The sequence below is a fragment of the Odontesthes bonariensis genome, chromosome 3, assembly GCF_027942865.1.
Source record: "Odontesthes bonariensis isolate fOdoBon6 chromosome 3, fOdoBon6.hap1, whole genome shotgun sequence".
Classification (NCBI taxonomy): Eukaryota; Metazoa; Chordata; class Actinopteri; order Atheriniformes; family Atherinopsidae; genus Odontesthes; species Odontesthes bonariensis.
The window spans coordinates 20,413,608-20,431,663 of NC_134508.1; the positions used below are offsets into that span (position 1 = coordinate 20,413,608).

The window sequence follows — 18,056 nt, forward strand, 5'->3', positions numbered from 1 at the left end:
TCAGCATCACCCGTCTAAACAGTGATGATGACCTTGCTTGAATTAAAAGAACAGTCCCCAGCCCAGGCGTCCCCCTGTCCTACTCTCACGGTGCCGTCTGAGCCCTTGAGACGGTTTAACCCACTGGACTAGTGAGCAGTTTATGTTGGACAATGAACTTACTGCACTGCACTGTGTGTTGTGTAGGTGTATATGTATGCACAATACATAAAGATGTGCGGATAAGTGCTGAATTACAGTAAATGAATGGTGTCTGTGTGATTATTTTACAAGCAGTTCAGTCAGCTTTGTTTTTATCAGCATTATTTTGGAGTTTTCGCTGCATAGTCTTGTCAGACGTATGGACCAGTAGCTAACTACTGTGCCCACTGATAGGATCTGGGCTTCACTACTCACTCATATTGTGCTTTGAGTAAGAATATCACACACAACATATATTTAGCCCACAACGTGATCTTTTCCTACCCCTAAAGGGGAGGTTTTGATTTTTCACCCTGATCAAGTATCCGTGTTGCATAAACTGCATGTGAAATTGGGAAAAGAATGAATGAATGATTAGTTAGTGCAAAAGCAGAAGTTGTATTGTGATTAAAACTGAACATTTTGTGTGTTTTTTCAACAAAATATTTCAGAATGATATTTGGTCTATTAAGATTAGTTAACAGCAGCCTGTCAGCGGAGAATATATCTACTGTTCCAGAAGGAAGAATGTGGCTACACCTATGGAGGGGTTTGACATGAACAACACCAGGTGAGCTCTTTGAGTGGATCTAATGTACAAAATACAGAAATGTATGCATTTGTGTTATTATGTGTTCCCTAGGAAAAAAGAATTAAATCAACACACGTACAGTACAGTACATGAAATGGATGCCCAGACACTTTATAAGAGTATTTGGCATGTCTGTTCTTCTGCTCTCTTGGAGAAATTGTCAAAGTTCCCCCGTGTATCAAAGCTGTCTCAGTGTTTTTCTTTTGCTTATTTTTATTTTGTTGTTGTTGCTGTTTTTGTCATTTTGTATTTTCCCTGTGATAACAAAATCAATCAGAGATGTAGCAATCAGGGCTGTGCGGACACCATTGAGTTGTTGAAGGACTCATTGTCCTTATTGAGAAGACTGTGACTTTCGTTGTGTTTCAAGTTGTTGACTTGAAATAAGCCAACGACTTGAAACGAGTCAAGACAAGTGGTAGTTGCCTCTCTGATGATATAAATATCCAACCGAACTGCCGAAAGGGTCCGCACAGAATTTTTCTTGGATGTGCTTTTGATTCATTAATATGTTTCTTTTTCAAACCCATGATGGAGAAATGTCTAAAAACAATAAAGGAACCAAAAAAGAAAAAAACTAACATCTGGATCAGAAATCTAATCAATTTTAGGACTCTAAAAAAAGAGGGAAAAAAAGAAAAAGAAATAGACTCTTAGAGTTAAAAATGTGTCTCAAAACTTCATGCAGCATCAAGCTATCATTACATCAGGCTTGGCAGTCTTACAAAATAAAAAAAAATGCTAAAGGCAGCATCACTGGAATTTGGGCCAAAGCATGAACACAAAATATTTTTGCAGTAATATGATAGATGGCTAACATTATTTTCCTAATCATTTTGTTATTTAAGAACTCATATTAACGTCCTAAAAGTCTACTTCCGAGAATTAATAACCTTAAACTCGTCCTCTAAGTTACCCCAAAGTTTGGGGCATTCATTTCTACTTCACTGCAGGGAAAAATGTAACCACAGATAGTTGTTGTATACCGTACATGTGACCAGAAGACTGCCAGTAGACTGCTAAGCCTATCAAAAATGTATTGCTACCATTTTTGATTGTCATGACACAAAATAGAAAAACATCCTGTTTGTTAAAAAGAGAAAAATGAAATCAAAAGAAATAAAGGAAGCTTGAAGATAATTGTAAGCTCAGCCTTAATGTTTAAATGGGAGTCTCACCTGGAATGACAGATATTGTTTTTAATGCTCGGAGAACCCTGAACGTTCTCAGCGCCGAGACATTCCCAAGGTCCACAAACTCTGTTATATATCTGAAACAAGGTAGGATGACACACAAAACAGAACCCCATGACACACAACACACACTACAACAACACACACGCGCATGTTTGAGCAAGAGCACGACACCAGCACCACCACCGAAGACCAGGAGGGGACACCACGGTGGGGGAGAGAACACCTGTCCGACCAGTGAGAAGAAGACGAAGGTGGAAGAGGAGAAGGAGAGGGACTGAAACAAAACCACACCTAACATCAACCCCAGTGGATCGCCCGCCCGCAAACACAAACACCTGTCTTACCTGGAATAACTGAAATTGTTTTCAAAGCCCTCAGAACCCTGAACGTACGCAGAGCTGACACATTGCCTAGGTTTACAAACTCTGTTATATACCTGCAAGGTGGATCAGATACAATTACTCAGCAGTCATCCCGATCAGAGGAAGAAAATATTGTTGCAGAATATTTTAACAAGCATTATCAACATGGTGTGATGAACTGATGTGGATTGAAGGCTCTGCAGGGACTGCTCCAAATAATAAAAGTATTGGGATAGCCAATTAATGTGAACGGAAGCATGTTTAATATCCGTCAAACACACGAGCAATTCAGTCTAGTGTTTACGAGCCTACAAATGGAAGCAGGAAAGAAATCTATGGTCCATATCCACAGAGATTTTATATAAATAAAGGCACTAATATAAATCAAAATGAGTTAGGTTAGTGCAGTTCCAATAGATGTTGTGTAGGCATCAAATGTTTTGCAAATGGGGAGTTCAGCATTAGCTGGTTTGCGATGCTCATAAAGTAGAAAAAAAAATAAATTGAACAACTCCAAAAGATTTCCTTCAGTGTGGAGGAAAGCTGAGATAATGTGTTTCAACTTTTGTTGACTAGAATGAGTTTTTTATTTTTTCTAGATTTTGTTCCCACAGATTCTTTCTCATTTCTCCACAGGTATTCAGTTTATCTTTTTTTAGATGTAGAATGGTCTTTGTTCATCATATGAAATAACCACCATCACATTCATTTTATAACCTACTCCAGCTGGCTCAGAAACAACTTTTTTATTGAAAGATTCAAATGAAATTAAACATTCAATGAATATGTAAGTTAATCGTAGTATGTAAAATGCAAATTTTTTTTGGTTGCAAAATCTTCTAGTTGAATGAATATGCCTCAGACTTCTTTCACTGTGATATGAGTGAGCTGCAGGCGTTGTAAGTAAGTTAATGATGGCACTGCTCCGCTGATGTGTATCAGAGGCTATAAAAGTGAGCTAGTGCACATCAGGATATCAGGGTCCTGGTATGAGCTCTTCTAAATGCAGATGCTAAACCAGCCAGGATTTCTGCTATAAAAGAATTGTGTTGTCATTTTTTTTTTATCTACCTGTTATTTTCTTGTATCTAGAGTAGCTTATAGACAGTTCCCAAAAATGTTAGAGTGAACTACTTTCATATAGCTTGAGAATAACGTTGAAAATATTGTTGGTCTCTCAGATTATCTTCCTGTCTACAGATAACCACAGTCCTTTCATTTAAAAGCCGTCATTGTTCATTTCTTTCCTCAACGAATAATAATTAGTCTATGTACTTACGCCATCGAAATGACCATAAAGTCGAGCCAGTTCCATGGGTCTCTGAGAAAGGTGAAGCCATCAATAGCAAAACCTCGAGCAACGATTTTTGTGAGTGACTCAAATGTATAGATACCCGTGAAGGTATACCTTAAAAAAAGAGAAAAAAGCAGATTAAAAACAGAAGTAGGTATCAATTACAAAATTAATGCTAAGAAGAAATGTGGATGTGTACTTACTCTACTTGTTTGGACCATTCTGGGGGGTCACTAAATGTCATGAATATACAGTTGGTCAAAATGGTACACATGATGATCATGCTGAATAACGTGAAAACACGAAAGTTAAGGAAAGTTTGAACAGTTTCACCCATGACACCTCAGACATATACAAACCTTAAAGAAGAGGGCAGGGCAGAGGGAAGATAGCAATTTAGTTTTTTTTTTTTTTTACAAAATCTAGCTTGACAATGAGCTCAAGATGTTTAGGCAAATGCAGTATTTGTAACACTTTAAAATAAGGGACACAAGCGTTTGGCTAGTTTACAGTAAACAAATGAGAAAAAAAAAGAATAAATTGAATGAATTAAGTGCAAGTCAATTTTGATTTTATTAAGCAGGAGATGAGCTGCACAAAAGTACATATAATAGGCATGATTGTCCAAACTGTAGCAGTGTCACATTAAAGGTACAGAAACTGTGAAATTTTCATCACCTAGTTTGTATAAGGATGTGTTCAGGTTGAACCTGAACGCATCCCGTTACTTGGTTCAAGCCTCAAATCATGTATTTACTAATAAATATATTATATTACAAAATATATAATATTATAAAATCTCTATATAATATAATTTGAAGTCAACCATGAACCAGCAGTAAATTGCTTCTTCTTTTTCATTCGTTCCCAGACAACTGCCAAAGAAATCTTGTGTCCCATGTAGTGAGGTGGTACCCACAACATCTGTTGTCACTGAGAGTAAAGCATCGATCATAAATCACTTCAAAGGATATGAATGTATCAAAATCTTAATAGCTATTCGCCTAAATAGATTAAAAGGGCTTATGATGTACAAGGAGGGCGTGGCACTGAAGCGGAAGAGCGTTTTCCCTTTGTTTAGGACTATAAATGTCTGTGGAGAGAAGAGAGACAGATAAAAAAAAGAGAGTTAGACAAATCACAGAGCTAACTGTATGGCACAAACATGTGATAGATGTTCTGAAAGTCTTTTTTTTTGTTTTTTTAAAGGGAGCTGACTTAGCTCACTTTTACGTCACATGGCACTGGTGAATTGGTTTCCCTTTAGCTACAGATACTGAAAACTACTTGAACAAAGCTATTTGAGGAGAGTTGTCACTGAAATATTTCCTGTATGATAAGGTAGCTTAGGACCGTAGTTAAAAATGTTAGTGTGTTGAACTATAGACAATACAACATAAAACAGTATGATGGAAATATAAATGTACAGAGAAGGACACAAAGTCAGAGACTGTGCTTTACTCTGCTGACATCACTTTTTCTGTGACCAGTCACCCAAGAAGCGGGAGTACACCTCCGTCCTGGCTGGCTTTACACTGTGACAAAACCTGTGAGCTTCCTCAGACAGGGACATGGGAAGCTCTACTCTCTTTGTAGCCAAATGATTGTCTTCATCCCAAGTTTAAAGCTCTTACTGGAAAGGAACTGCAAATGTTGTCATCGATCAGGGCAGATCTGCTGACTCTAGGCTCTCAACAACCACTCCCTATCCATAAACTGCACTGGGCCAAGTGGGGATGGGCACTGGGGTGAGGCAGCAGTGTCTGCTTGTTTGTGCATTTCCGTGTGGTCTGTGGATGCTCGTGCCCAGTCTTGGACAAAAGGAATGTGGGGTCAGAGTGAGACGTATGATTATAATTTACAAACAAACAGACCACTGAGATACATGACAGTATTTGTTACCATTGCTCTAAGATTTTTCAGTTTCTTTTTAAATATCCACCCAGCGCAGCTCGGGAATTTATTCTGACAATTTACAAATCTAGGTTTTTTTTTTAAGGAAAATGTGCGGGTGAGTTATGAATGTGTACATTGCTAGAGTGCTTTTCCTCGTTTACCACAACCCCTCCCATATGCTTCTGACACCACTGGCCATGTCAGCTACCAGTATTTACAATAAACACATCGTGTTATGTGGAAAATGTGGGAAATATAAAGAGGACACACACTTCTATCAAAATCAAATAATCAATAAAGGTTCTTATCAAATAAGACAGTTTTTTTCATCACACTGGTAATCACTATACCGAGAACACTTACAAATAATAATCCACTGATATGGAGAATATAAAGTATGATGTATTCTATTAAAATGGATGTATTTAGTGTTAATTATACATATGACACCAGGAAATGGGTAAATGTACACAAGCTGGTGGCCAACCTCCCAGGAAACAATAAACAGAAACTGTGACTCAGTGTGTTCTGAGACAACTAGAATCCAAAAATCTGATTAAAGTGAAAAAGATGTCTTCACTCACACAACCCACTATAGGCTATAGTGCTGACAATACAGAGGACTTACAAGTAAGTGCTGCAGTAAGAGCCTGCTGCTGATGCATTTCAGACACTGCTTGAACGCAGTTGTGCTTCATAATTATGCACCAAATTTTCACAACCGTGTACAAAAAACAAATGCTGGAAGAATAGATGCACACCAAATCTGAGGCGCAAAGTTGCTGCTTTCTGTTGACAATATGTTGCGATTAGCACCCCCCTAAAAATTACTAATAATTTCTCAAATCTTTGGTCTCAGGCAGAAAAAGATATAGTCATTCCATGTTTGAGGAGTCGGAGGACTATTTGTTTAAGGTATTCTTAACAAGTAAGAAAAACAAAACAACAAGCTGCAAATGTTAGCGTCATTTAGCAGTAGCTAGCGGTAGCACACTGTAAGCTCCTGCCTCCAGAGCACAATGCATGTTGGTCTATTGTGACCAATGTAGAGTAGCCTACAGCTTTGATGTACTGCATGATGACTTTGTAGTGCATTAAAGTTTCAGCTGAATTTTTCAACAGCTCAACAAAATGGCTGACTTACTACATAGTGCACTATAGCTATAGTGTAGGCGTGCATCGTTTAAACACAGTCTCAATGTCTTTTCTGCATTCGAGGGTGCCTCTCTATCTCTTCTTGTTCCTTTTCCCCCGTAAGGCTTCAGCAATACATAAAGTCCCTTTAACTTTGTCAAGATGTCCCAAAGATTTTATTTTGTTAGTTTGTTTTATACATATCATGAGCAACATCAGCTATCTGCAATATGGTTTGAAATGTCCACTTTGAATCTCTGGTGCACGACCTCAAGTCTGAGAAAGGCGAGATCAAGGAGCTCATAGAAAATGTGAGGAACCAATTCAGACTACTTAATGGTTGGAGCTTATTATGCTGAGTGATCAATTAAAGCTGCAGTCTGCAGGATTTGTTGTTGTCATACATAAAGTCCTACTTTTTGGCATTTTAAGAGTTTACATGATCTATCAGAACGCTTGAAGTTGAAAACGGTGACCTCCGTAGTCGCAAAATGCAAGAAATGCTTATTTTTTAACCGAAAAATAAAAAGTTATTCAACTTCCTGTCCCGCCCCTTCAAAACACATGAGAACTCGTGCACGTCTACGTGCATACCAGATGCGCTTACACGACTCCTCATTCATCAACTCACCTGTCATTTGCAATCATGGAAGACACAGTAAGTAGACAAGCCGTAATGAAGTTCAATAGTCCAGATAAATAAGCGTGGGGACGAGCCTACCTTGTATCGCGCGTGCACAATCGGTGATTGACAGGCAGCAGAGCCCAGCTCGTAAACCTGATTGGTTACCTTTTACCGGTCCGGTCTGCAATTTTGTAAACAAACCTGCTGGCTTTGGAGGGACCTAGCGGGACATATAGGGGACCTAGAGAACTCGTTTTTTTTTGTATTGGGGTATTTAATGTACTACTTTCAGAATCCCCGGACAGTTCCAGGCATTATGCTTGAAAAAGAGTTGCAGACTGCAGCTTTAAAAGAAAATGTTGTGCATGGTAGGGGAGAAGTTAGCCCAAGGTACATGGAGAAGCTAGTTGATGTTTTTCTCTTGGTGCAAAGATGGTAGGCCTGCCTGACATGCTCTGTTTATGGCTGTGATAACACAAAATCACATTATGCAAGCCTCCATGTCTTAACAAAAGAAGCTAAAACTACAACAGAAATTGAAACACTGCTGTGTCTCATTAAAAACCAGAGAGGACACAGGTCTGCAATCTTAATTTTTCAGACAACTACTTTGCAAATTGGACCCAACAATGCCACTACACAACTTACAAAGCCTGTTCCAACCATTTATTCTGGAGACACCCCAAAAGTGATGGGGTATGACCACCTACTGGTAAGTTTTTTTTGTTTTGTTTTGTTTTTTTCAAACATGATTTTATCTCAGTCCTACTCTCCTTTGCAATTCCTGCACATAGGGGATGAGTCTCTCTGTACACCAGCGGTGCTTGACAACCAACCCAAGCTGCTTGGCACCCTTTGCCTGCAAAATACATTTTGTCAAGATCATTATTTGCTGTTTGGTTTCACAGCAAGAGCTACAGAATGTCTCAGAGCTTTGCTAACTTTAGCATCACATTGCAAGTTTCTAATATGGAAAGCAATAAAATACATATTTTCTTACTGATACTTCCACATGCATACAACCTTGCAAAATTTAATTTCTACTTCTTGAGAATCCCTCTCAAGGGAAAAGGGTACAAAGTCATACACAAGCCATTTTAAGGCCATTAGAGGCTTATTTGTGGCAAATGCAACACAAATGATCTTTTGGAGGATTACTAACTGCTGGAGTGGGATATGAAAACATCCTTTTCATCTTTTCAGTGAGCACAGTATAAACAGGAAAACACAGGATCTCTAGTCATGTCCAAAGGATACAGCTTTCTCAAAGGTCAAGTGAAATGTTTTGCTGATCAGGCGCATACTGTTTACAGATGAAAGTGAGTAATACCTCATTAGCAGTTTATATTTGCTAAGCATACCTAAATATGTCCCATAGGCTAATCAAGGAGAATATTACCATAAATAAGGATCCTGAAAAAAAACCCAACTATATTATATTTATTTAGTTCAAGTTTCAATACATGCTTAAAGTTAGAAGACTTTATCAAGACAACACTCAGATGGAAAGCGTTTTCTGTTTCTCAATGAACAGTGTTGACAAGCAGGCAGAAAAATGTGCTGCTGATTCAAACTTGGCAGCTTGGCATGATTACTACAAAGGATGCAAATGTCAGGCAATCTCCTTAATTGATCATCTGCTACATTAATCGATAATCGATAACTCACAGATCCCTTTAGAAACTAAATGAATAACTGCTCTCAACTAAAGCTTGCATTGCCTATTTCCTCAACACAAATTGAATTAAAAAAAATTATATATATATATAAATATATATATATATATATATATATATATATATATATATATATATATATATATATATATATATATATAATTTATGAGCATGCGCTAAACAAAATGATCAGAGGTGAGTCATGTGTGCAAATTTAAAAACTTTTTAAATTATTGGATGATAAAAAAAAAGTTAGTTTTTCAAAGGCATACAATAAAATGGGGAGGAATGACATAAGAATGGGCATCTATTGCTACTCCGATGTCCAGCATGTCATCCATGTAAAAAGCAATAATCATAAATCCAACCACTGAAAATCCCAGCATATGTTATAACATTATAACACTCATATGTTGCTGATTACTTAAAGTCTTCAAGCAGACTCACTTAAAGCAGTGGAGAAACGAGACCAAGGCTGATTAATCATACATTTGGGCCACTTCTCCAAATTTTTTACATAAATTCTGTGAATCAGCCTGAGACGCTGACTAGGGTTTCAACATCATTAAAAGTCTTATTTATAACAAAGCGCATATTACAAAAATAAAAACATATAATGAACCCAACAATGAATAGTATCTTGTACATAAAGAGCGTGAATGTTTAGCACATACACACATTGCTTTAAAACTGATTCACGTGAATATTGTGAAGCTGAATGCATATGTATACACACATATATCAACACACACATCAGCAGGTTAGGCTTCACTGGACAAAGCCATCTCTGATGCAAAGCTGTCGAAATGTTCTCCATAAAATCTTTAAGGATCTTTAATAAGGACACGCAAGAATCAGGTAGCAGAATGCAGCTGCAGGGGCAGTGATGAGTATTTGTGTTTCCGTGTGTTTGGGTGGGTAGGAGGAACGGTTAAACAAGGATATGGAGACGGGCTTGCGGGGGTACGGGACAGCAGCAAAGAGAGACGGAGAGAGAGAGAGATGAGGGGATGGTGGGGGAGTGATGCAGAGCAGAAAGCCAAAGAGCTGCAGAGAGAACAGAGCCAAACCTGAGATAGATGGGTAAACGGAGGGAGGAGGAGGAGGAGGAAGAGGAGGAGGAGGAGGAATAGGTAAGCATGCAGCAGAGAGTGAAACAGAGAAAGAGGAGAAGTGGGGAGGATAGAGAAAGGAAGAGATCAATGAGATCTAAGCGAGGGTGGAAATCATAGAGAAGGAAAGATGTACTTCTCTTCATCATCCAAAAACCCTTCATGGAACTAAATACAGATTTAGCCTTTGAGGAGTATAAAGATATGTGTTGAAAGGAGGAGTATGTGATTTCCCATACGTGATTATATGTAACGTGTTATGTGATAAAAATTTTAATCTTCCACTATTCTGATATATTTATCTGGAAAACAGGCTTATCTTCTTTCTTATAGATCAGAGTTTTGCATCATGTTCAGTTTTTTTTTTCAAAATATATTCATCAAAGGTAACATCAAGAGTTGCCAAAGGTAATAACACATATGGGAAACATACTCTGTGACCTGTATATTAGTATATTCTATCATTAACAGCTTGTAGACTGAATGCAGGGTCCAAAATGATCACCCACAAGGGAAACATGAGGATAAATTTTTTTGGGGTTTGGCAAAAAAAAAATACAAAAGAAAAAAATGTCATCCTACTTCCTTACCAATATGCTGCACTGCAAAGAGAAAAAAAATTCCCTTACTCCACCTCCCTTCTTTCTACCAGCCTGGATAGCAGTGAGAGCACATTCAACCCCCACCCCATCCCTTTTTCACTCAGCCCAGTACAGGAGGATGCTGTGTCATCAGAGACTGAGAAGTCAGACAGAGCACTAAAGCCTGGCCCTCGTTCTAATTTACTACACCCTGAAAGAAGAAATGCCAGAGATGAGGCGGCGGAAGGGAGAGCAAAAAGCAGAGTAATGGTCAGAGACGCACTCCAAGAGAGAGCTGGTGGGACATAATGTAATGGTATGTACAATGCTACACGCTGAGTTTCAGAGGCCGCTGCTGTTTGCCCACTAGTAGCTGCTATAGAGCACAAACGTGTTATGATGACTAGTCAACTGCACACTGATCTTATGCCATGGCCACCGAAAAAATACCACATTCATCAAGAGGTTTTGACAGTTCAGGTAAAAACCTGAAGTTTGATTTGTTTGTTTTTTAAATCCATCCTCTACACAAACACATCTGCACGTGCATGTCAACGGCACCAACTAAAACATTTATCTGCCCTCTGTCCATTCTTTGCCGCTCCTCCTGTGTGACTACGGCAGCTTTAACATTGCCTAATCACATCAGACATTTGAAAAGCCCAGGCAGTCCTCTCCCCATCACAGGGGAAAAATATGAACTGCAACTCTGCATTTCTCTTTCTCACCACTGCTCCCTCTTCTTCTCTTTTATGCATGAGTGCTGTGATCAGGTTTCCTGCAGCTGATGGTAACACACACACACACACACACACACACACACACACACACACACACACACACTTAAACTCACTCACTGACATACAGTGCAATGTTGAAAGACTGGATGACTGTCGGTCGAGTAGAGGAGACACACAGCCTGGAAAGGTGAGGGCACATACAGAGCAGCAGGGATGGTCACAGACTGTGAATATACTCAGAAGCTCTTCCTCAGGTGTGACAAAGGACAAAGACGTCCATGTAATGGGCGAATGATTGATTTAAACGACAGAAAAATGGTGTGTGACTGCTGACAGGCCACACGAATGAGTATGGTACAGATTTAAGCTACGAAGACTGAAGACAGGAACTCTGGTGCTACATGGAAAGACAAAGAGAAGACTAAAGGCGGAGTTATAGTTGACACGTCTGTCACGGCGGTGGCGGACCGTGACGTCAAAATGACGTTTCAGGCCTGGCGCTTCCCTTGAAAAGACGGCGCAGCGCGGTGTCGTGTACCACTCGATTTTTGTAACTTGGCGGCACCAACAAAGACAGACCGGATGGACCGATGTGAGACCAGGCTCAGTCAGGAGGTGCGTTTGTACAGGCAGCTGTACGAAACTGCAGTGAAACAGCACAGGGGGCACGTAAACTCCCAAAACTGGTGCACAGAGATGGGCAGAACTTTGGGGAAAGAGGGAGAGTTCTGTTAGAATGTGTGGAAGAAGCTACGGGACAGATACGTGAAGGCAAAGAAGAGGGCAGAGACTCTGTTGATGCCGGGGGCTTCAAACCTTTACCTCTATTAACTGAATTAAAAAATTAAAATGATCCGAATACTGCAGCAGTATCATTAATGACAGTATTCCTGCTCTTGACAGCGGCATTGTTTTCTTCTCCACTTTCGTGGTTGTAGAAAAGTGGTAACCTTCACGTAGCAGCGCCACCTCTGTGACGGAGAAAATTGCAACTACTGGCGCATCGACTTGCGCCACTATATATGGCCGGCATGAAATCGTGACGTCATCAACACCGCTCGCGCTAGCAGACGCGGCAACCATGCTAGAGGCTTAAGAGTCGCACAAGCTGTCCAGTTAGAACATTCAATATTCCACATTTTCTACTCAGTGAAACCCTGAAAATATGAACCTCAGTCAGACTTCACAGACACAGCTGCACCAATGGAGCTGCGCAGATCATAGAAAATAAAAGACCACAGAAATATATTCAAGTTAAATGAAGCTCTGTTTGTTTGTTTTGTCATTAATGCATATTTCTTTGGGATCTAACCTTAACACAGACATCACAGCAAAATGTCTCTGAAACATTTCAGCAAAAATGACCTCCGTAGAGAAAGGTTTCACACAAAACTCTGTAGTCAAATACAAAAATAAAGGGGCATATCTACAGCCGGTAGATTCATTTTTTTCTAATTTCTGAGCTTAGAATATACACACACACACACATAGATATACAATTTTTTTTCTTTTTTATCATTTTCATTTCTTTAGGTAATCAAAGGTGATAAAGTATTTGACTTTGATAAAGTTATAAAACACCTCACATTAATTATAACATTTTAACAGTGTAAAAATTTATCTATAACCGGCTACACTGATTGGTAGTAACCTCCTCACAGTTCACACACTGTGCTTTAGGGCTTGTGCACAAAGGCAACATTTGTTCTGTAGCGTGCTGTATTGAAGTTTTGGAAAGCTATTTCTTTACTTTTTTTTTGTCTGGTTTGTATTTTTCATCAACATTTTTAGATCATCGGCGAGAATAAGCCTGAAATTTCTTGTTGTCACATTCATTACATAGAAATGTAGATTTTGTTTGAGTTGTGTACCGAGCAAGGTTTTAGTAAGAAAATACAAAAATAAACACAATCTAATTCTTAGCATTGTAATCCTTCGTTTTTCATGTTTCTATTATGCATAACTCATTCATAAATTTAGGATTTTTTACCTTTCATACTGTTTTTTCATATATTACTTTCTCAGTGTGTGAAACAGTCTCCGTACACACACCATGGCACTGGGAAACTTTCTTTAAATCACCAAAGTTAGGTGCCACAAATGAGAGTGAGGAAACTTAAAAAAGAATGCACTAAGCACTAAGAAAAGTTAGGAAGGATAAAAAGGCAATAATGTAACCCTTCCTGTGGCAACACTGAACTGGGGCTGGGGATCAATAGATCACAAAAGGCACATGCACTTGATTGTTCCATCTGCCCTTCGAGGAAGTGCTGCTCACTGAGATTGCCAGTCTTGCTGACTGGCTTTCTTGCTTCTATAGAAGCCACAGATTATCTTACACATTATCACAGCCACCCCACAGGAGACTGGCTCCGCCACACATCTACACAGCTGATGGGTACCATTGCATAGTCCTACACTTTTCTCTCAACTTCCTGTCCTTCTGTTTGCTGACGTAACTCCTAATTCCTCCTTCACAGATGCAGAAGGGACAGAGGTTTGTTTCACCTGTGCCCATATCACAGTAATTCACAGGCTCATTCCTTAAATGTGGAGATTATCAAGTCTATGTGATTTGTGAAAAATCACAATAAGATCATAAATAACATTATTGTTAAATTATTGTCAATTCAGTTTTATTTGTATAGTGCCAAATTACAACAAATGTCATCCCAAGGCACTTCAATAATACAGTCCAATTCAAGCCAATTAGAATTCAATTAATAGTAATCCTAATCCATATCTTTTCAAATCTCCCTAAAATACAGAAGATTTATTCAACTTAAAAATTAAACAAGCCTGTAATTTTTAATAAAAAGTAAGCTGCAGTGTACGCGCAAGAGGGAAGACCAGAGCAATAAACGTTACTAGAATTGTACACAAACAGTTCAGCGGTTATAGAGTGTTCACTCAGCCGCACAGATAAAGGTAAATCAGTTTGTCATCTCCTGCCATCTTGACAGACCACTTGTCATAGGACAGTGTCTTTACATGAAAACAAATGTGTTTAGCAGTGGCACTGATAGCATACAGGCGCAAAGGCAAAACTGTCATCCCCACCAGCTGTCACATCATCTTCGCCACACATTAACACCTTCTAATAATCAACACAACAGAGACATTTACAGCAATCCACCCCAAACCCACAATGTTGCTGAAACAGAGCCACAATATTTTCCTCTACACATAGTCGTACTTTGGAGGTGTATTTAAAAAAATAAAAAGAAAGTATTTTATTATCTCCATGTGTCCCAGTCTGTGAGATAACATACAAGTTAAATGTCTCAAGGTCAGTTTAGCTAGCATAATATCTCCATCTCTTTAGAGGTATAATGTTTCTATATTGACTTCAATAGTATTCAGTCTGTGTTATTTGTGAGGGTGTATTTCAAGTGACCCATCTGTATTGCATGAATAGTTTATGGTGCTGGCAATTTGACATGAGATGGCCCATGAGAAGGTTCAGCAGAGCTGCTGAAGAATGTGCACAAACATGTGAAAGATGATTCAAAGCTTGAACTGTCTGTAAACAAAATGCAGAGTTCAGCTGCCTTTTCCAAGAAAATTGGATGATAGAATATGTCGGTATAACAACTCACTTTCTTGTTCAAATAGTATGGGTCCAGATCCTCCAACGGTGTGGTCACCATTCCAGGAGGAATATCGCCGTAGATGAAGGGCAGGCTCTTCCCAGCCTCCAGGTCACTGTTGGGCTTGGGTTCATTGTCGTCAGATGTGTCACGGTGACTACTGTCCGATCTGGGCTTGGGTGGCTTCTTGTTCTTCTCTTCCTGTATGCGCTTCTCAATATTAGCGAGCGATTCCGGGGTGAACTTCTTGAAGCTGTGAGGTCCTGGGGTAGCAATAAGGGGTGCGGCCATGTTTTCATCCTGCAGCTATTTCCTTTTTATTTGTTTTCCATCCCCGACATACAGCTCTGAGAGGAGGAGACACATACAGAATGACGAGTGAAGAGAAAAGACACATTACACAGAGACAACCAGCTGGAAAAATTTTAAAAGTGAAGTAAAAAAATATATCTTTCAAATGCTGTCATGTTGTTGTTGTTGTTTTTTTTCATTTGAGTGATATATAAAGGGTTGTGATGGAACAAGTTCTACCTTCATTTTCAGGTACAGTGCTTCTAACAAATGTTCATCAAAAAGAGGCAAACAAAGCTAAATAAATCTGAAACATACAAATATTTTAACAGTCAGTCAGTTCTTGCATCACTGTTACTATTTCTATCAAGTTTAAATTATTAAAACACTGATCATGAAGTCCCAAAATCCATGTTCATGTGCCTAATACTCAAGTCTTCTCCTCTTGTGTTTATGCTCATGATGGACTCTTTATCTAACAGCCTCTTGCCAAGCAGCTCACCTAAAATCTGTCAGTATTTATATTCAGTATACTATCTTCAATACGTTATACCATGCTGTTTTTGTTGATGGTGTAGTTTCACCAAAGATGAAAATCACATCCTGTAACACTAACGAGTTGGTAGCACTGCTGACATCCAGGTCTGCAGAAATAAGCAGCTTTTAGTTAATGGGATTGATATAGAAACACTGAGCTATGGTTGCTTTCACTGCTAAACAAGAAGGACTGACTGCACTTTGACTCAAGTAAAAAATCTTCAGTGCAAAGCAAGTTTAAGCTCCTACATTTCTACTGTTCTAAGTAAAGTGAGGTAACGCTTGGCTAACATGCCAAGTAAAAAAAAAAAAAAAAAAAAATTGAGAAGAACCCATTATCCAGTGGTAGAAAATGATACAAAGAATGTGACTGTGGGAATAGAGGGGTTTATTTCATAATAAGTACAATTGTGAAAGTTCATCTCTAACAAGCAGTAGTCTAAGCTGCATTTATTACAAATTATAGTTATTATGTTGTTCTCTACTGTACCTGCTACACTAAGAGCCTGTCCTAATGTCACTACGCTATGCTTGCTACATTTTTTAAGGGATAGGCTAATTGATCATTTCCTGATACACAGCAACTACGATCTAAGCTGTAAAACTGCAGCACAAAACAGTCCGTGCATTATTGATGAACTTTCGAGCAATTATTAAACCTCTGTGTCTCTGACTGGTTGTTTAAACAGTACAATTAAAATAACCATCTTCCTAGACTTCTCTACTCCCTGGGTTATTTTTTTTATTATTATTTTTAGCGCTGTTTCATACATTGGACAGACGCAGTTTAGGCTACACCACTGGTCACTGAGCGCAAAATTGGTATAAACAACAGTGATGGTGGTACAGATCTGAAAAGAAATTAGAAAAACATAACGAGAGGAAAAAGTCTGTGGAAATCCAAAGGCAGAGTATGGATCCAACAACCCCGTATTTTCCAAAGAAAGAAGTGGGAAAGTCCCATCTAAGTAACCCAGCCTCGGCGCAACCTCCAAGTCTCCTTCCACCAATGCTACATCAATTGATCCGTCAAGGTGATTCAAAACAGACTGCAATAGCATGACCAGCAATCCATGTACAATTGACACATAATAGGCTGAAACAATAAAAGGTGACCGTGACGAGAGTGCTTTAAATTTAGCAGAAGTGGCCTTATCTTAGACTTTATCCACCAATTTCGAGAGTCACTGCAGCAACAATCCAACTTACATGTGTCGATTAATAAATAGGCTGCTGCTCGGGACAGTCTTAAAGCATTTCCAGTGAAGAGCACGCAGCTCCAAACTGGTCCCAGTTCAGTTAAATCCGCCCTGGGACATGGGGAAAAGCTGTAAGATGAAGAGGAAAACTAACAACTCCTGCAGCCTCAGTTGCCTCCCAAACGAAGATGGCTATGCATTTTTCCCTGTCCCGTTCTGCGCCGCGCAGGAATCTACTGTGGCGGTGCGTCCTCTGGAGGTGAGGCATCCAAACGCATCGCAGAGAAACTCCTTTAATTCTGCTCAGCGCGCTCTGATGCTCCCCCAGCACCTCATGGGGTTTACCGGACACCGCGAAGTTAACGGGGCTTGTGAGGAGGAGGAGGAGGAGGTGTACAGGGCGCTTGCATCAGAGTCACATGGATCTCTACTTAAGTTCACCGTCGGCTTCCTGCAGCATGTCGTGCTGCTGCCTGTTATGTCATTTCAGTTCAAATCTACAGCGTCAGTGAACGCAGGTGAGCAGAGCAGGCTGCGAAAATAAGCGACAACGCTGAGAAAAGAAAGTGCTAAATACTAAAGGAGTCTCAGATAATTGCCCATATCCCCATGATTGGGTGAGATATCCTTAAAGCCTGAGCTGTGTCCGTTTCAGGTAAAGTTGTGACGATGAGTTATGTTGATTCAGCTCAACCCATTTTTCCTCAAAGGACAGAGGATGGATGAGAAAGAAATACAGCAGGTTAGAGCACAGCTTATAGGCCAATGATCAGTGGAGCTAAACGCATAAAGACAACCCTCCTCTGTGTCTTAGAGAACTTCTCTTTGATATGACGACTGCCCGCTCCCCATCACAATGTAGCATATGTCTTATCGCGTAAGTGCAATTTACTGACTGATACAAATATATAGCCTATGCAGTCCTCGGCAAAGTGCACTGTTTAGTAGGATACAAGGGCGCGTCGTTCTTATATAGGGCCAAAGCCTAAAATACTGCAGTGTGGTTTATTGCTGCTATAGGCTCCAACTCCTAGTAGGTCAGTTAAATGCA

At 39.4% G+C, this 18,056-nt stretch overlaps 1 protein-coding gene across 12 annotated transcripts in view; it reads right to left on the reverse strand.

Annotated features, from left to right (window-relative positions):
- Nucleotides 1–18,056, reverse strand: part of scn8ab (sodium channel, voltage gated, type VIII, alpha subunit b) — a 48,513-nt gene that overhangs the window by 29,456 nt on the left and 1,001 nt on the right. For 6 of the 12 annotated variants that reach the window (XM_075460884.1, XM_075460881.1, XM_075460880.1 and 3 more), the window contains exons 2-6: nucleotides 14,988–15,325; nucleotides 4,599–4,717; nucleotides 3,828–3,917; nucleotides 3,610–3,738; nucleotides 1,951–2,042 (exon numbers count right to left, since the gene is read on the reverse strand). In XM_075460884.1, the coding sequence (XP_075316999.1) occupies nucleotides 1,951–2,042; nucleotides 3,610–3,738; nucleotides 3,828–3,917; nucleotides 4,599–4,717; nucleotides 14,988–15,269 (712 nt within the window). In that variant the 5' untranslated portion in view covers nucleotides 15,270–15,325. Of the gene's footprint in view, nucleotides 1–1,950; nucleotides 2,043–2,312; nucleotides 2,405–3,609; nucleotides 3,739–3,827; nucleotides 3,918–4,598; nucleotides 4,718–14,987; nucleotides 15,326–17,015; nucleotides 17,108–18,056 lie in introns of those variants that run through there. The other 6 variants (XM_075460886.1, XM_075460882.1, XM_075460888.1 and 3 more) reach the window with 3 other exon arrangements.